The 20483-nt window shown below is 42.4% G+C and overlaps 1 protein-coding gene across 22 annotated transcripts in view; it reads left to right on the top strand.

Annotated features, from left to right (window-relative positions):
- Positions 1-20483, top strand: part of TRPM3 (transient receptor potential cation channel subfamily M member 3) — a gene marked incomplete at both ends in the record, with an annotated part of 743026 nt that overhangs the window by 623910 nt on the left and 98633 nt on the right. For 17 of the 22 annotated variants that reach the window (XM_084237419.1, XM_084237416.1, XM_084237432.1 and 14 more), the window contains 2 exons: positions 13324-13424; positions 14834-14968. In XM_084237419.1, coding sequence (XP_084093545.1) covers positions 13324-13424; positions 14834-14968 — 236 coding nt within the window. The remainder of the gene's footprint in view (positions 1-13323; positions 13425-14833; positions 14969-20483) is intronic. The other 5 variants (XM_084237424.1, XM_084237422.1, XM_084237421.1 and 2 more) reach the window with 1 other exon arrangement.

Here is a 20483-nt window from a genome sequence, read left to right as displayed (position 1 = left end):
CTGCTCTGCTCCCCACTCTGGCTCTGGTGAATTCTCTCACCCTCCCGTGCTTCTGACTGTACCCAGTGCTTGTATAAATAAATAAATAAATATTTTTTTTTTTTAAAAAAAAGTAGATTGGCCATCAGCAGTTAAAGTCCTAGCCTGTGCTCCCCAACCCTGTCTGCCACTGGCCTCTTCCTATACCTTACTCCAAAACCACCCTAAAGCCTTCATACCCCCCTTTGACCTGGCTACCCATGCATTCTGCACACTTGACAATGGAGGCCTAAGGGTTGAAAAGACTTTTGCAATCGTTCAGTGCACCAATGGCACAGCCAAAGCTTAAGCCTGGTTTCCTCATTTCCATGCAGTTTTCTTTGCATTTATGAGACTTCCAGAGGCTTCCAGGATTCCTGGCTCTATACCGCCACAGACATGTCAGCCTTTTGTTCCTGTGGCTCCAGAGGTATCCTGAGTGATTCATAGATCAGAACAGCTACTTCCTTAAAATGCTCTGAGCCTTTACCAGGGTCTTTAGCTGCCACACACAATATCTTAGGGATGAAACTAGAATGCCTATAATTTCACCTAAGGTAATGGCAAGAATAAGTATGAGCTGATAATGGTTTCATGTTAAAGATTAGACTGCCGATTGAATATTGCTTCAACCAAGAAATGTTTTCAGCTACAAAGAAATGAAACCCATTCAGACCAGTTCAAGCATGGATGTGTTGTTTGCATGACCAGGAAGTGTAAGGGTAACGTGAGTTCAGGCAAAGTGGGATCCAAGGTTCAAATGATGTCATCAGGGTCTGTCACTCGGATATTAGTCTCTATCCCTTTGCACAAAACAGCCATCAGCAGCACTCAGCTTATACCCACTCAACTGAGTAAACCCCAATTAAAAAGAGCCCCCTTTCCTAGTAATTACAAAAGACAGGTCTCACGGGGAGGAATTGATTTGCTCGCCTTGGATCAGTGCCCTTGCCTGTAGCAAAGGAGAAGGGAGGTGAAATGAGAGATGGGTTTCAGTTCCACCTGAGTTATGAGTTCCCAACAACAACAAAAAAAGAGCTTCTATAGCCAGAAAGGAAAGGAAGAAGCGCTCTGGTGAGACCAAAAGCAATTTAAAAATACTGTTGTGGGCCTCCCCTGGTGGCGCAACAGTTGAGCGCTGGGTTGCGAGGTTGTCCGCAGCCTCTGCAGAGCTGGTTGGATCCCCGGCCACCGGTGAGGGTCCCACAAAAATAAATAAACAAACAAACAAACAAACTAATAAATAAATAAATAAATAAATTTTAAAAAATTTAAAAATACTTGTTGTATTAAAAGAAGTAATGAGGGTCAAAGAGTGTCAGATTTGCCTCAAAGGGAAGCACCTCAGAATTCATGTAGCAGGAATAAATCCCTCATTCAGTAAACAAAAACAAGAGCTCAGTCCAATGCATTCTAGTCACAGTTCAGTTACCCAGTCATACTCATAAAGCTTACTTCAGGTAGACCCAAATATGTAAGCTATAAATATTATTTACTATATTATGATTATTGATTACTATAATTAATCACTGTTCCCTTTTAAGATTTTAATCATCTATACTTGATCCTTAAAGGAAACAATATTCTTACCACTCTTTTACCCAAAACCAAGTCAATTTCTTAGAAAAAAGTGATCAATTTGATCAAAAGGTCAAATCACCCCAGACTGCTCCACTTCACTCCCTGCACCCCAGCCCTTCACTCCATTTCCACCCTCAGCCCTCACTGTCACTCTCTCTGCTGTGAGACTACCCAGTGAAAGCTGGGACCAGCGAGAACAACGCCCACATTCAAAGCGTCACTACTTTCTCACTAGACAAATTGCTTCACCTCTTTGAGACTCGGTTTCCTAATCTGTAAAACTGGTCTATCATTTAAAAAATGTCACAGTCATTTTAAAAATGTTCATTGACAATGCAATAAAGCACTGACTTAACACAGTACCTGGGAAAATCTGGTTCAGAAATGATTGATTGATGATGATGATGATGCCAACCTAGAATGAGGACAGGACCACATCTACTCTATTCCCCCATTCACCCCCATAACCACAGTGCCTGGTACATAGCCCGTGTTCAACAGATATTTGTTGAACGTGTGAGAAAGTGATTGACAGACTGTGGTATCAAATTAGTATATAATTATGTATTTAAATCCTAGTATTTCACTGATTATGGCAGCCTCAGCCTATTACTTCACTTTGTACGCTTCAGTCCCCATTCCTGTGAAAAGGAAAATTGCACACTTCTCGTGTGGGCTGATATGAAGGACATGGTTACACTGGAAGCTCCTTGAGGCAGACATGATGCCTTCTTTCTGGTCTACTTAGCATCCAGTATTTTTATACCGTTCCCCTTCTAAAACAGGCTTTAAAAATTCCTAGGGGATTGGGATGTACCTACCCTATGTTCAAACCCCATCAGAAAAGGTTAAATTCAAAAAGGCTGATAAGTTTGGGAGGGGAAAAAAAAAAAAAAAACCTTGAGCATATGTGTGAGGATCCTGAACACAAGAAGGAATTTAATCTTGAAAACTTGAGCACAAGCTAAGCTGCCTTGAAATGAAATTAATTTTCTGGCAAGTTTATTCTTGCAAATCCAAGGAGATCTCAGAGCAGTAAGAGACCAAGGCAGAGAGCAATTTCAGACATTTCCGTTTGTCTCTACTAGGAGAATGCAATAAAGGAACTTAAACCTCTTAATCCTTTTATTGGAATAATTCTTTACAATCCACAAAGCATTTTCACATAAATTTTAGCATCTAATCTTCACAACTCTGTGGTAATCAGATAATTTATCTCCAAACTGGGACTTTCTTGGGCATGACAGTGGGAAGCATTGATAATTATACCAGAACAACTGGAATAAACCAAGAATGTCTGGGCAAATTGAGGAGTAGGGTCACATTCCTTACAACCCCCATGTTACAAGTAGTAAGTTTCGGGAGAAAAAGGATTACATTTTCTTTACCTTTGTATACCCATGCCCAGAAAAATGCTTGCTATGTGGTAAGCATTTAATAAGTATCCACTGGCTGAATGAAGTGAACTTGAATCTCAGCTCAGTCAACCACTAGTCAAAGCCACAGAAACAACCCAGATATAAGACAGGGACTCCTTAGCCTTTGAAATTTCATTAAGTTGAGTTAAAAACTCTTAATAACTCAGCAAGCCACAGAAATGCAAATCCTACACTACTCCAGGATTTCCTCCATTCTTGAAAAGTTTTGCAATCTCACAATCACCCCTGCCTTCAGGTAGCTGATTCTAGGTGTGTTCCTCATCAGAGAAGTCAAAATGCAAAACTCAGCCCTTCCAGTTTCAAAACAAAACCAAAAATTCACTTACTCAAAGCATCTAATAGATATAGCAGGCTTTTCTAAAAATGTAGGTAGAGATGGAAAAGAGGTTTACTTCTCAGTAATGCAAACCACTTCTTATTGAACAACAGGCATCTCCGATGTTGCCAAACTTTGGCAAGATCACACAAGGAACCTTCCATGGATCCTTTCCGCATGACTTCCCCAGTGTCACATTGTCTCTCTGGCTTCCCTATCCCATGGCTTCTTATCCCACTATTTTCTTTTTCCCCAAGCTTCCCTTAAGAGTAAAGAGCACAAGGGACTATGGTGATGGTACACGGGTGAATTGGTAGTAGAAATTCTAAGGGGAGTGTCCCATCAGAAGAGAGTGTGTGTTCTTTGCTTGAGGGCCATAATCCCCAGCAGGAAAGATGTGATATGCAGGAAATGGACATGTAAAGACCTCTTCAACACAGCAGACTGATAAAGAAACAGACAGAGAAAAATATAGCTGGAAGCAAACAGGATACTTATAAGGAAAAGGAAACTTCACCTAAACTACCATTAATATCCTCAGAGAAAGCCACCAAAATATTTAAACCATTCAAAAATAGAGAATCCAGGCCTCCCTGGTGGTTCAAAGGGTTAAGCACTGCACTATGAAGCAATCCACAGCCTCTGCAGTACGAGTTCGATCCCCGGCCGGCCAGGGAGCAACCCACATGGTGAGCAGACCTCACCCGTCTCACCCGCTGCTCCCCTCAGCAGTGTATTTCAGTCAGTCTGCCTGTTCTGTTCCCCACTCTGTCTCTGGTGGATCCTCTCACCCCCCACATCTCTGGCCTGTACTCCAGCTCTTGTATGCATAAATAAATAAATCTCTGAAAAAAAAAAAAACCAAAAAACAGAGAAACCTCCTATATTTAGTTCATGAACTAAAAATAGTTCTTCAAAATTAAAAGGATAGCAGCAAATACAAAAATAAATAAAAGAATTAAAAGAAAAGGTTGAAGAAGTCTCCTAGGAAGGACAGAAAAAGAAAGGATAAAGGAAAATGAGAGAATAGAAGATAGGAGACTATCAATGCAGTAATTCCAGCAAATGTCCCAGAAGTCCCAAACACACATTTTTAGATGATAAGGTTGTACTGTGTGCCCAATACAATGTGTGAAAATAAACTCACATCAAGGCATGTTAACATGATAGTTTTATGTATAATCTAGGAGCTTCCAAGACAAAAACAAGCCCCATGCTAAGGTTGGGGAGTCAATATGTTTTACACTTCTGAACAGCAATGCAGAAAGCTATCATGCAATGCCTTACAAATCTGAAGAACATTTATTGCAATCTAGAATTTTATACCTAATCTACCAGCCACTTGAGAATGTGGAATCAAGGCATTGTCAGATTTCACTCAATATTAAACATTTCTTCAGAATTTACTGGAAGATGTGTTCCATGCAAATGAAAGAGGAAAAACAAGAGACAGAAAACTTTAAACACAGTAAACAGGAACTCTAACACAAGAGAGAGGCTGCTGGGACTCCCTGGATGATGATGAAGGAGATGAGGATCAAGGAGAATGTCTGCACCAGTAACTGTCAGACCTTTTTGCTGCATAAGCCTGGAATTGAGCAGTGTCACTTCTGCCACAATCCACCGGCTACAGCAAGTCATACGGCCAGCCCAGATTCCATGTGAGAAGGGATATCCCAAGAGCATAGATACTGGGAACTACAGTTCCTTGGGAGCTATCTTCAAAGACCCGCTACCACATAAGGTCAAAATAATCAGCCACCTGAAGTGAAGTAGTTGCCTCTGGGGGAAAGGAGTGGGGCATGAGACTTGTGATTTTTATAACAAATGTTGTAGTAAGAGATGACTCTAAATTCCATGCATGCTTCAACTTTAGTAAAAATAACAAATGGTCCCTGGATTACCTACTCCTCAAATAAAAGAGACTGAATGAGTGAAAGAAAAAGAGAGAAAAGAAGGTAGGAAATCATCAATGCCAAGATACCAGAATACCCCATAGCTCCAGGGCATACATTTCCATAGAATCCCACTAAAAGTCACAAAGTAGAAGATGCAAATATTTTACTTGCCCAACTGTGTAAGTTAATTTCTTTTTGTCACATCACAAGCAAACAGACAAAAAGACCCAATAGAAATGTATGTTTCTTGTGCTCCCTCTGTCTTGCTTAATAACCTGTTTCTCAGCTTTGCATATTACGCCTGATACAGGGACACTTTTTAAAAGTTTTTCCGGCATGTTAATGGGAGACTTTTGCCACGTATTGGCTTCTTCGATGGTAGAAAGGGCACAATATGGAGGAGTCATCCATTTAGGAAAGTCAGCAAAAAGAAAGAAATAGCAAAGCGTTTGACGACACTGTTAATCATAAGCTATACGGTTGTATTTGTCCTTCCTGCTTGCATATGTTATTAGGAAATGAGGAAATAGTGGCAATACTGAATGCAGTAACTCTTGGCAAACACCACCATGTAGATGACCTGACTTTATGAGGTTTTTATGTCACTTTGGTTCATAAAAGTAGTACTCTAACTTTGAAAATGAAACAAAGCAATTTTTTCAAAGTTAGTGAGACTTCCACAGAAAGCATCAACCTGGTAAACCAAGAGAAAAACAAAGCAAAACTTAATTACTACCTCCTACCACCCCTAAACCCAGTGTCTGGGAAGTACAGGGGCCCCAGAGAACAAGCCCAGCTGTGGCTCTAGACACAGTACCAGGCTGAGAGGAGGAGACGTCCCTGATCACCTCTGCAGGTGCCCATGTGCCTGTTATCCCTGGCAGCCTCTGGGAAGAGTTAGACACACTTTGCTAATTAAGTGTGGGGGGCTCTTATGGGAACACCCAGGGACCCTGGCCTGGGCTGCCCAGACACACAAAATCCATGCTCTCAACCTACACTCCTGCAAGAGTATCAGAACAGCATTCGTGTCTAAATTCAGGCTCTTGAATTGTAACAAATTTCTCTCTTCTTATTTATATCTTAGCACCTACAAGTCCTAGCTCATTTAGGGGAGCCACTGAGAGAACACCTTAGTAGAAGGTAGTATTTGATTGACTCCCCACGCTCTGTCAGAGAACCACCCCTAATGCCTATTGACAACTCTGACATGCACACAAGCCCCAGGTAATTAAGGGACTGCCATTACTTAATTCTGAGAATTACTGCTTCACTATATAGTAAATACTCCTTTTATGAAAATTCAATGATATTCAAGATGATAAAGCATACTTTATAAAAATGAAGAATGATATAAAATATATAAAATAATAAAAAAATTCAATGACACCTAATTGTTCACATTGACTAATTAGAAACTATAGCTATACTCTGGGTATGGCTGGTAATTATGCCCCAGCCAGAAGAGTTTGCATGACAACAGCATTATTAACCTGATAAATTGATTCAATTATTATTATTATTTATTGTTATTATTATTATGGTAGATTTATTGCTTGGTATATGTAAAACACCAAAACTATTTGCACCATATTTTAATGTAATAAAGCAACTTTCCATCTCTTATCCTATTTAATCTTCAAAGCAATCCCTTGAGGGAGATATTATTGACTACTTTACATATGTGAAGAAACTAAATCTTGGAGATGATAAGTAAATTTCCCAAACCCCACGGGTACTGAATAAGATCTCTGCCCTTTTTCTTCAACCCAAAGAAGATATTATATCCCCCATTTATTATCACACACCTGCTCTTAGGTAAAGAGTAAACTGCCATGGACCAGAATTGAGCCAGGCAGCTGCCATCTGGCTGGTACCTCATTCAGTTCTCCAAGAGGTCAGTGTGCATTAGTCTTAGTTAATATCGTGGATAAATGACCTAATCACAGGAGCACCTACTGTGCTCCATCATCCTAAGTGCTTAAGATACCATGCTTCAGATATTAGTGCTTAAGGAGTTATCTTAAGTGCTAGAAATTTTGAAAATATAAGAATATGTCAGAATAGAAATGAAACATGGGTTCAGGGGAAATTGGGTTATAGAGGCAGCATCTGAAATTCTCCTCTACGGGGCCTCCCTGGTGGCGCAAGGGTAAGACGCAATCTATGAAGCTATCCGCAGCCACTGCAGCATGAGTTCGATCCCCGGCCAGGGAGCTACCCACATGGCACAGCAGACCTCTCCTGGCTTGCCCTCTGCTGCTCTCAGCAGTGTATTTCAATCTGCCTGTTCTGCTCCATTCACTCTGTCTCTGGTGAATCCTCTCACCCCCCACACCTCTGGCCTGTACCCCAGTTCTTATATGCATAAATAAATAAATCCTTAAAAAAAAGAAAATTAAAAAATGTCTCCTCTACAGCATAGAGGAAAACAAAATAAATAGAACACCAATTACATTTTCAAGGGAATTTAAGATCAAGGAAAAGAAACTTTTTAAAAATTGTTTTAAAACTGCAAATCAGAACTTCCAAATAAATAGAATACAGTGATGTCCAAATAGGGTCATCCTGCCCACACACATGCCATCATTTTGTCTAGTCTAGAACTTCCTTCAAATGTATTTGTAAACGGCATCTTTTGAACTGCGTCATACTTTAGATGCAGAGAGTCCAAGCTAAGGAAATAATGAGAAACACCTTTGTAAAAAAGAATGTTTTGATAAAATAAATATCACTTGCCACTGTGCCTATTTAAGACGGAGAACCCCTATTTGTCACAATCAGAGGAGGTAGCAAGAGTGATGGAATGCTGAAAATGAATGGAACTGGTGTGGATGGAACCCAAATTAATACCAAACTTTGCTGTTCTGAAGGAAATGAAGAATACTGAGTTTATTTCATGTCACTTCAGAAACTGGCCAAGACCATTAAGTCACCTTCTAGAGACTACCAAAAAAACAGAGACTTACTAACAAAAACTAAAGAGGACTCAGGAGGAAAAGAAACACAAAACAATAAATCACATGTATAATTTAAATGATTTGAAAAATTTATGGGTTTGTCTTACTTCTCTCTCTCTTCCCCTATTTCTCCCCCACCCCTCTCTTATTTATATATCTATATATATATCTTTCTATCTATCTATCTATACACACACACACACAATGAGAACAGTGTGCATGTGTTTCTTTGAGGGTAGACATTTGTTTGGTTCAATCTTGTTTCCCCAGAGCCAAAAACAAAAGCTGGCAGAGAACTGGAATTCAATACAAATCTGTTGAATAAATAAAACCAGATGGGATCCAACTCATTTCCCTAAAGGTTGTCCCATGTTCCCCTTTCTCAATCCCAAAGGCAGTAAAGAGAGGACATCAAGAATTTCAGTTCTGGGCCTCCCCGGTGGTACAGCGGCTGAGCACTGGGTTGGGAAGCTGCCCGCAGCCTCTGCAGCACCGGTTCGATCCCGGCTGCTCCCCAGCCACCGGAGGAGGGTCCCACATGGTGCACAGACCTCTCCTGCCGCCTGCTGCTCCCCTCAGCAGTGTACTTCAGTTCTTCTGCCTGCTCTGCTCCCCGCTCTGGCTCTGGTGAATTCTCTCACCCTCCCGCGCTTCTGACTGTACCCAGTGCTTATATAAATAAATAAATAAATCTAAAAAAAAAAAAATTCAGTTCTGAATTCAGACTGCCCGAGTGACTCATCTCAGGACTTCACAACTGCTTCACCTTGGACACTTTTCTTTGCCTCAGTTCCCTCATCTGTAAAGTGGGGACATGGCACCTTACAGCTTCTTGTGAGAATTTAACACAGTAACACTTCAAGAGTGTCTGGCACAAGCTGCGTGAAACAAATTGCAGTTATTATCTTTCTTATTTACTGGAACTGAGAAAGAAAACCCTATCCTTCAGCAAAGAGCTCTTTCACTCAGCTGCGCATTTTGTCTCTTAGAAGTAAAATCTAAATTTCTTCCGCTAAAGTTAATCCAATTTTTCCTGATTCCTTTTAACTTTCTCCTGGGAATCTACCTAAAGTTATTTTTACCAAGAGGAGACAGTTATCATTCAGGGCAAAAAAGCAGAGCTAAGAATAAATTCTATGAAGACCTCATCTACTTTTTTATGTGTGTGTTTCAAGTCTTTAATTTGGCTTTGCTCTAGGTAGCAGCCAAATTCCTGAGAGGCTCACAGGGTGGCAGTGCTCAGCTCTTGGAGACAACTGAAGGTGTCTCCTAGCAACCTAAGTCACGTGAAGGGGCCTTTCAGCTTGTTTCCTTGCACCTTCATGGTTCTCATATAGGTTTAAAATCTGGTGTCTTTCTTTCTTTTTTTTTTTAAATTTTTTTTTTCAAAGATTTATTTATTTATTTATACAAGCACTGGGTACAGTCAGAAGTGCGGGAGGGTGAGAGAATTCACCAGAGCCAGAGTGGGGAGCAGAACAGGCAGACTGATGAAGTACACTGCTGAGGGGAGCAGCGGGTGGCAGGAGAGGTCTGCGTGCCATGTGGGACCCTCGCCGGCGGCTGGGGATCGAACCGGTGCTGCAGAGGCTGCGGGCAGCTTCACAACCCAGCGCTCAACCGCTGCGCCACCAGGGAGGTCCTAAAATCTCGTGTCTTTCAATAAATGATGGATATTCTTTTCTTGACTGAGACTCTGATGCATTTAGTGGCAACATTTACAAATAAATTGATGGAAATGAATGGAAACCCTAGGGGGGAAAGTGCTTAATCCAAACAAGATTCTTTAGATAAGACAAGAAAAGATCCACAGACCCCAACAGGGGAAAATATTACTAAACTATTATCAGGATGAAGAACATCACCCTATATATCACAGAATTCTGCACTAGTCAAGATATTATAGGGTCTGTAAATCCTGCCCCTTCCCCCACACCAGCCCACCAAGCCAGATCATACTTAGATTATGCAGGTCAGATAACACAGCTACTGTTTTTATCTGGAAACACTCCCATAGAGAGTGCACAACTGCATTTATAGCACATTCATGTTTTTAGTGATCCTCAGAGTATTTTTAAAAATGCTTTTAAACACTGACATTACCTGTTTCCAAACGGTCCTTGTCCAGCTTCTTTCAGTTAATTCCACGCAAAATTCCGATAGAGCCAATAATTGGTTTCAAGTAAAAACCTTTTATCATGGATCACAGCATAGGAGAGGGGACAGCCACTGCCCTGAGTCACTCTATGGAGTTGAGAGTCATGAGGGTCCTGGTTTTATGGCCCTGATCACCAGAGCAGGATAGGAGGGAATTGGGGTATGGGCTGGCCAGTTAATAAACAAACAATGACCAAGCTAACTCAATAAATAACAATGTGGAGGATAAAGAGATTTAGTGTACAAGATTTTTGTGAACATTAAATGAGGTAACACATGTAAAAGGTCTAGGATGTCACTGGCTCTCAATGTCTGATAGTAATTATGCCTATTTTTATCTTTACTTGGCATCAAAGGTCCTGAGTAATATGCCTTTCTGACCACTCCTTTATCTCCTCACTCCACCTTCTGCCAAGCTTACAAAGTGCCACAGCATTAAATGTTACATCTCCATGAGTAACCTCTAGATTCAGCTCCAAACCCCTCTCTTCCTCTTTTTTTAAATGCCTACTCGACAACTTCCTAGGGTGTCGATACCTCACATTCAATAACTGTGTTTAAAAGTTGTAGTGGTAAATAAATTGCCCCCAAAATTCCCCTGCCTTGTCCCTGTGAGGCTATGTAACGCTCCCCATCAGCCCTGGTTCAGGGGGGCAGCCTGGCCATCAAATCACTGCAGCTGGCACAGTGTTTCTGTCATGGGATCAGGCAAAATTGGGTAGCCACAGCTGCCACCACATTTGGGGTGATTGATCTGGGATGACTCAAGCAGTTTATACAGACACAGGTCCCACATATCCTGGGAACAGCACTGCTCCTTCACAGCACTCACACTGTCTGGCAGTGTGCTGCTTATTCGTTTATTCAATTATTTTCTGCAGTTGCTCCTCCACTAATTAGAATGTAGGCTCTGTGAAGAGTGACCTTAGCTATCTGATTCACCACTGGATGCTCAGTGCCAAAACAGTTTTCAGTACAGAAGGCATTTAATAAATATCTGTTGGGCAGATAAAGGAATTATTGCATGAAGTGGCAAATGTAATGTGCCTCCTATAGAATGTCAACTCTCAAGATCAAGGATTCTGTCTTATCCCCTTGGTCCTATTACTGGCATATCGCCTACATCTGAGAGAGCATGAAATCAACATCTTTGAATGCATAAGTAAATGAATGGGTAAACATGATGATGAGTGAATGAACGGACATATATTATCTAGACTAGTGATTCTTAAATTTGTTTTCACATTAGAATCTCTTGGGGAGTTTTTAAAAAACAGTGCCCAAGACCAGACTCTCCAGGGCATGATGATGTCTCCAGCTCTCCAGGCACCTCCAGTGTCCACACTGAGCTGAGAACAGGGTAACGAGCCATCCAAGCTGTGCAGGACTAAGGGGGTGTCCCCTCACCCCACATTGGCAATTTCCACGCTAACACTGTGATTTGCTGTCACTGTAGTTGAGAACCACTGATTCAAACGGTCACCCAGGTCCATTCGTGAGTGATGGATGTTCAGTCATTGAAAAATCAGCTCATTGGCTTCATGCTTTGATCTGACACTGATCTAATTACATTCAGGCCCATACTCACACTGTCCTCATAGACTTCTTCCTGCTATGTATTCCTGGTCATATTTGTGCTGCTACTATTGACTTGAGTGGCATAAGGGAATGCTGGAACCATGAGCACCGTGGGCAGTGACCGACAGAGCAGTAGTGAAAGTACAGTGTGCTACCTCCCCAATGTGACCCCAGTGAGCCCCAGTGATTTTTTCCTTCAACATGATAGAAGCACTTTAACATCTGCCTATTTATCACTTATTTACGCCAGTTACCCTGATATGAGTTTTCAGTCCCTGCTGTTATCTGAAGAGATAAGAAATACTCTTCTACATGGAAGGATCGCTATGTGAACTAAATTAGCGTTCATCGTTCCAAATCATTTTACTGCAAGCATGTGGTTTATGCTGAACCCATCAGCCTGTGGACACTAGGGTCAGAAATGCCCCCACCAGCAGTGCTTTCCTACAGTGCCTTCGCTAGGGCCCTTGTATTTAAAGTGTGGTCCCAGATGGGCTGCGGAGAAGCCTCTGGAGGTGGGGCCCAAGAACTGGTATTTTTAAAAACCTCTCGGGGCCTCCATGGTGGCGCAGCGGTGAAGTCTCACCACTATCAAGCTATTGCCAGCTACTGCAGCATCAGTTTGATCCCTGGCCAGGGAGCTACCCACATGGCGCAGCAGACCTCTCCTGTCTCAGCTGCTGCTCCCCTCAGCAGTGTGTTTCAGTCAGTCTGCCTGTTCTGCTTCCCACCCTGTCTCTGGTGAATCCTCACCACCCCTCCCCCACCACTGGCCTGCACTTCAGCTCTTGTATGCATAAGTAAATAAATCTTTAAAAAAAAATAAAATTAAAATAATGCTGGGAACCAGCCCTGGCCAGCAGAAGCAAGACTCCTTGCAGAGCTGGGCTTCTCAGATTTTAATGTGTGCACAAATCTAGATTTGGTTTGTAGGTCTGGAGTGGGGCCTCAGGGTCTGCATTTTCACGAAGGCCCAGGTGATACTGCTGATCACAGGCCACACTGGAAAGGACTGAGGCTTAGCCCTTCCCAATGAACCAACCTTGATTTCCTCATCACCCTGAACTCCCACATACCTCCCTATTTGACAATATTTAAAGATATTTTTTGATTGTCATGACTTTGGCAGGGAGGTACTACTGGCATCTACTGGGATGCCACTAAATATTCCACACTGCTCAGGACTGTCCCCACAATGAAGGATTATCTTGCAGAAATGTCAACAGTGCCGAGTTTGAGAAGCCCTGCTGGAGAGCTGGGTCTGCTCTCCAGGAAGAGGGGGATGGATGGGAGAGAAGTAGAGAGGGTCTTGGTCGTGTAATAACTGATCATTGTTTTCTCTCTCCTACTCTTATCTCCTACCTGTCTACACACAGGAGCCAATGCCTCGGCCCCAGACCAACTGAGCTTAGCTTTAGCCTGGAACAGAGTCGACATCGCCCGCAGCCAGATCTTTATTTATGGGCAACAATGGCCGGTAGAGTATATTTCGTCCCCCATGAAAAGCCCGCTTGCTTGGGCAAGGGTATTGTCTTAAGGAGTCTCTGAGAAGCGGCTCAGGAAGTCGCTGCCTTTTCTTTAGGATGGAAACATTCCCTTGTAGCCATCCCTCTTCTCAGCTCCTTTTCTCTATTTGGGAAAACACTGCCACCGGGTGGAAGATATGACAAAGCACAACTCCAAATGTTCCAAACATTTCCATCTCTGCAAGTGGCCTTTTCACAGCAACTTTCAGATGCCATTTCTTTTGTAAGTTCCAAGGGAAAAAAAAAAAAAAAGACAAAAATGGTAGTAATTAAAATTAAATAAGGAGTAGAATTAGTCTTTTTTCTGGTTGTCTTTAGGAGGGCAAAAAAATAAAGAGGTTGCTGCTTTCAAGTGCTGCTGCTGGGCTGCTGTGTGGCTGGGCAGCGCCTCAGTATGCAGAGTTAGCAGCCTCTGCACGTGGGTGCCATCTGGTCCTGGTGGCTGAACATAGGTCCTCCCTATTCCCAAGAACAACACAGAGGGAATCAATGCTTTATATAACTGTTCTTGGTTTGTTTCCCTCAACTGACACCACCAAAAATAAAAACTAGAATTGGAAAATTGGCCTTTGGGTTGTATGTATGTATCCCCAGGAGGCAGCTGGCAGCCTGGAATTTGATTTTTGTGCCTGGAATCACTGAAGGACCACACCCGGTAGATCCTTCCTATGCTTCCTTTTCCCCTAGAGAGCTTCTGCCTGGGATGAAGCCTCTGTCTTCAATCAGTGCAAATGGATTGACTGTAGAAAGATTGATCAAGGAGTTTGGACTCTGGGAAATTTTTGTGAAAGGAATTAAATAAAAATCCTAGCAAGTGACACATCCAGAAAGTAGGCTATTCTATTCTTAGTTAACTGATATTACCTTGCCTCATGTCTCAGCCACTTCCACATAGAGACCCAGCATCTCTTCAAGTGCTCTGGTCTGTTTAGTTGAGTCTCTCTTAAGTTAGCAAGAGTTAATCTAATTCAGAGTTTAAGGAAGAGGAAAATGAAGATGGAAAAAAACACCCACTTTAGCAATTCCTGATGTTGCAGAAGTTTGATCAGATTGTTGGGAGAGGGAAAATCTTACAAACACTTGGAGCTTCTTAGGATCCATTACAGAAAAAAACACTCAAGGAGGAAAGAGCTCTTGCAACTAGAAACTCTTACATTCCATTTGCAAAGACAGACCCCAAAACACAGGAGAGGGTGTGGTTGTCCCTATAGCGGAGCTGGGAATGGTCTTGCGAGCACGTCTTGGATGTGCTGGATGAGTGCCAGGTGACAGCAGTGTCCACTTCTAAGCTATTTGGGTAAGCACCGAAAGATTATGTCCCTAGATCCCGGGCAGACTAACTCAGTGACTTGATTTGCAGGTGGGTTCTCTGGAACAAGCCATGTTGGATGCCCTAGTTCTGGACAGAGTGGATTTTGTGAAATTACTCATAGAGAATGGAGTAAGCATGCACCGTTTTCTCACCATCTCCAGACTAGAGGAATTGTACAATACGGTAGGACCAAGCTAAGGCACTTTTTATTTTCTCTACATTTTTTTGTTTTACCTTTTCCTGCCCCCACATGTCTGTGAGTCTCCTCCCCCTTCCAAATGCATGGATCATTTTCCACAAATGCTCCCTCTGCCCTGTGTAGACAACAAACACCAAGTCTCCAGGATTCTACCTGTTTTAACTGCTCAGTTGTCAGCATCTAAGGCAGAAAGCTATGTGATCACCAAAAGGTAACGTTCTCAGATTGTTACATGCCACGACAAGGTTCTAGAAATCAGAACACAAATCATTCTGTAAGCCCAGAGGTTGTCGGAGGCAATCAGCAGAGGAGCACTGGTTTAACTCCAAGCACCAGAGGGCAGATTTCTCTCTTCTATCACCTTGTGATACTCAGCCCCTCGAAGGCCATTCCTTTGCTACCACAATGGTATAAAATGTAAAACACCTCTTGTTTGGAGTTACCCAAAAAGGATTTTTTTTTTTTTTGTAATGATCTATTAACTTATTCACCAGGAATACCAAGGTGTAGCCAATAAGGAAAGTGACTATGAAATTTTTGAGTGTATTCAGTGAGTCAAGTAGGCTCGGGGCTGATATTTGGACACTTGAATGAAATGAGGTTTGTTCCCTTGTCTCCCCCCCCACCCCACCCCCATTTTACAGATGAGGACACTGAGGCCAAAAAGTGAATGGGTTTGTACAAGGTCGCAAAATTCCTATGTAGAGAAGTCAGCACTGCGCTGCAGCTGGGTCGGGGCCTGCTCCTGCCCATAGTGGTCATGTGCTCCCTGCCGCTCGCTGGCCAGTCCCAGGCAGTGGAGGGGACCAGATGCCACCCAGGTCTGTTTCATTCCCGCTGCAGGAGGTAGAAAACGGGTCCGCAGCATAGCTCAAGTTTGGTTTTGCTGCAGATTTTTGTTTCAATTTTACTGATTTTCAATACTACTAATCACCTGAAAGGCAGAGTAAACATCCCAGCTCCACCTCCTTCCTCCCTACTCCCCTGAGCTACACAGCTATCCCGACAGAAACTGCTGGGAGCACTCAGGACCCAGGAACCGTTTAAGAAACTTCAGCAACATGGTAGAATGAAAAGCTGAGAAGGACCACACAAAGAGAGAACAACAGCTTCATTGTGCCTGCATCACCCCATGCCCGGCACTGCCCAGCGCTGCGAGAGGCAACTCCCCAACCAAGAGGTCCCCTGTCCCGAAGGGAGAGCAGGGTGACCAGCTTCCCCCGCTTTGGGAACCCCCACACAGAGGCTGTGTTTCCATTCTACCCCACCAGACTCCGCAGAGCTGAGGCACATGGGGACACCTGGGCGCAAGGAAGAACCACGAGGCACAAATGGCCGCAGTGTCCAGGGACCAGCGCTGCGGAGGACCCCAGCTTTCACCAATACCGACCAACAGCCACTCCAGCCACCACGGGCCCTCTTGCAGGTTTCACCAGTTTTCACCCCACAGGTATTCACCTTGACAGACGGCAGCCACCTGAATACCTACCTGCTCCTTCTCCCGCGCTGCTCACGGAGCCTGGGGCCCAAGCCACATCTGCTCCCTCTCCCTTGGCCCTGCTACAGCCTGGAATCCGCGCCTGCAGCTAGCTAGGCCTCTAGGGCTGCGCCAAGAGCAACTGCCCACCTAGACCCCCAAGGCTGACCCCAGCCACCACTTGTGCACCCGAGGCTCGCACCTTCAGCTGTGCACCTGCGTGCGCCACCTGACACCCATCACCAGTCTCCACTGCACACACCTGTGAAAAATGCTGCGAAATGCGTGGACCTAGATTCAGCCCCTTCTCCTGTCAGTAGTCTGCACCGCGGGGCTCACCTGCAGCTAGAAGCCCCTGTTGTGCACCAGCATGCCCCTAGACACCTTCCCACACACCCTAGCCTGTTCAGAGGTTCAGTGATGGGTGCCCACAGACTGCAGCCATAGGAGTGCACGTCAGCAGCCAAGACACTGCTTGAGAGTCTAGCTCCAGGCCTGGCTTCTGTCACTGGGCAGCACTGGGAGGCTTGCTTGCAACTAGCCCCCCAGCTGTGTACCTGTACCCCACTAGCCTGACTCCTGTCACTGGACTCCACAACTCTGTACACATCCACAGTGATGCCACATAACCACAGGAATGCATCCTAACAACTAGGGCCCCTGCAGCTGCCAGTGTGCCTGCACTTGGTCCCCATCATTGTGTGCATGTTTGCAACCAGCCCCAGAACTACCACAGGCATTTGCAATTGGCCTCCCTTGCTGAGTGTGTGTACATGCTCCGGTCACCAGTGTGGCCTGCCCTGGTCCCTAACATTGCACCTGAAGGTTCTCCTGAGGATGTTAATAGCCCATGCAGCCACTGCAGACCGCCTGGAGCAGTTGCCAATGACCAAGTATTTGTTGACACTGGGGATTCCAGTGGGCTGAGCTGACAAAACATCATGCCCATGGCAGACCCAGAATGACCACACACCCCCACCTGGCACCCTGCACCACTAGCACTGGGGCCCAGCATGCCCTTCTCTGCAGGTTAAGGTCTTTTTTTACCAACGTTATTCCACAAATTCTGGAAGAGGTGATTGCTCTTTCAAATGTACAGACATTCATGAAAGGCTACAAGGATCATGGAGAAGCAGGGAAACACACCATCAGCAAAGGAACACAGTAACTTGCAGTAATTGACCCCAGAGAAATGGAGATACATGAGCTATCCAACAAAAAATTCAAAATGTTGAACATTCTACAGATGCTCAAAAATCTACAAAAGAACACAAATAAGCAGTTTGATGATATCTGGAAAACAATACAAGAACAAAATGAAAAGTCTAATATAAAAAAAGAACCAAACACAATTTTTAAAATTAAAAAACACAGTGACTGAACTGAAGAATTTAATGAGAGTTCCAAGTCAAAGAAAGAATCCATGCGCTTGAACACAGATTATTTGAAATTATGTTTTCTGAGAAGGAAAAACAATAAAGGAAATGAAGATGCCTGTGGAATTTATGTGACAACATGCAGAGAAAAAAATCTTGGCATCACTGGAGTCCTAGAAAGAGAGGAAGAAAAGAATATTTATCTTTTAAAATAATGGCTGAGAACTTCCCAAATCTGGGCAAATTCATGAAGCTATAAATCACTCCAAAATTTCAATCCAAATCATTTTCTCCAAGACAAATTATAATAAAAACTGCCTAAAATCGAAGACAAGAAGAATTTTTAAAGAAACAAGAGGAAAAAATATTTTTCTCTCATTTCTTAGCAGAAACCTTCTACAATAGGAAAGTGTAAGATGATATATTTGAAGTGCTAATAGAAAAAAAAAAATTTCAGGAACTTCACCCAGCAAGGCTGTACTTTAGAAATGAAGGTGAGATAAAGATTTCCCAAATGAACAAAATCTGAGGGAGTTCATCACTAAACCTCCCTACAAGAAATGTTGAAAGCAGTGTTTCAAACTGAAATGAAAGGACAATTAGTAACATGAAAATATGCAACACACTCTTAAAGGTAAGAGTGGAATAGATTCCGAATAGTCTAACACTGCAGTATGGTGGTTACTTAAGTAAACACTTAAGTATTTACTTAAGTCTAAATCTAGCATAAAAGCTATAGGACAAAGGTACTTTGTAGAAAAGTATAGCTATGGTAATTTGTTAATGGATACACAACATAAAAAGGTATAAATTTTGACATGAAAAACATAAAATGAGAGGAGTAATAAAAAAGGAGAGTTCTTGTATGCAAAATTAAGCTGATATTAGCCTAAAACAGGTGGTTACATCTATATGATATTTCAAGTCAGCCTCAGAGTAGCCATAAAACAAAACTAATGGTAGAGACAAACAAGATAAAGTACATCACTATGGAAAATCACCAATTCCCAAAGGAAAAGTGCAAAGAACAGAAGGGAACAACTTTTCAACTCTTAAAAAGTAGAAAAGAGAAAATATTCCCAAACTCATTTTAGGATTCCAGCATTACCCTGAAACCAAAGCCACTAAAGATACTACAAGAAAAGAAAATTACAGGCTAATAGCTCTGATAAATATGGATGTAAAACTTCTCAATAAAGGGGCCTCCCCGGTAGCACAGGCAGTTGAACACAGCACTGTGAAGCTGTCCGCAGCCTCTGCAGCACAGGTTCCATCCTGGCCAGCTGCAGAGATACCCACATGGCACAGCAGACTTCTCCTGTCTTGGCCGCTGCTCCCCTCAGCAGTGTATTTCAGTCAGTCTGCCTGTTCTGTTCCTGCTCTGTCTCTCGTGAGTCCTCTCACCCTCCCATACATCTGGCCTGTACCCCGGTTCTTGCATGCATGAATAAATAAATCTTAAAAAAAATCTCAGTAAAATACTAGCCAACCAAATTCAACAGTACATTAAAATGGCCATAAACTATGGTTGAGATTTATCTGTGGGATTAAAAAATGGTTCCACATAGGCAAGTTAATAAACATGATGTGCCACATTGATAGAATGAAAGACATTTTAAAACCACTGATAATCTCAATAGAAGAAAAAAAAAATTAGCACAATTCAACATCATTTCACATTAACAAATTGGATATAAAAGGGCCATACCTCAACATAATAAAGGTCATAAAAGAGAAATCCACAGCAAATGTCATATTCAGCAGTAAAAGGTCAAAAAATGTTCCCTCTAAAAACAGGAACAAGACAAAGGTGCCTACTCTCACCACTCCTATGCTACACAGTGCTGGAAGTCTCTGGCATGCAATTACACAAGAAAAGAAATAGCAGGCATTCAAACCAGGAAAAAAAGTAAGGTTGTTCGCTGATGACATGATCTTATATATAGAAAATTCTAGAAACTCCAGCAAAAAAAACTACTAGAATAAACAAATTCAGTAAAGTTACAGGACACAAAATTAACATACAAAAAATTAATTGTATGTCCATATACTAACAATGAAGTATCTGAAAAAAAATTAAAAGACAAAGTCATTTACAACAGCATCGAGAAGAATAAAATACTAAGGGATAAATTTAATCAAGGAAGTGAAAGATCTATATACCAAAAACTATAAAGCATTGATGGAATAAGTTGATGAAGACACAAATAAGTTGAAAGATTTCTTATATTCAAGAATTGGAAGACTGGATACTGTTTAAATATCCTAAGGCCACCTACAGAGTCAATTTAATCCTTATCAAAATTCCAGTGGCATTTTTCACTGAAATAGAAAAAGCGATCCTAAAATACTCAAGGAATCACAAAAAATCCCAGTAACCAAGCAATCCTGAGAAAGAACAAAGTTGGAGGCTTCATGTTTCCTGATTCCAAACAATATTACAAAGCCATAACAATCAAAACAGACATATAGACCAATGGAATAAAACTGACAGCCCAGAAATAAACCCACAATATTCAATGGGGAAAGTATGTTCTCTTCAATGAATGTTATTTTAAAAAATGGATATTCACATGCAAAAGTAAGAGATTAGACACCTCTCTGACACCATTCATTAAAATTAACACATAAAGCATTGAAGACTTA

This window comes from Talpa europaea (assembly GCF_964194135.1).
Source record: "Talpa europaea genome assembly, chromosome: 7".
NCBI classification, from domain to species: Eukaryota; Metazoa; Chordata; class Mammalia; order Eulipotyphla; family Talpidae; genus Talpa; species Talpa europaea.
The sequence above is the reverse complement of the archived record's forward strand: the minus strand, read 5'-3'. Positions and strand labels throughout refer to the sequence as shown.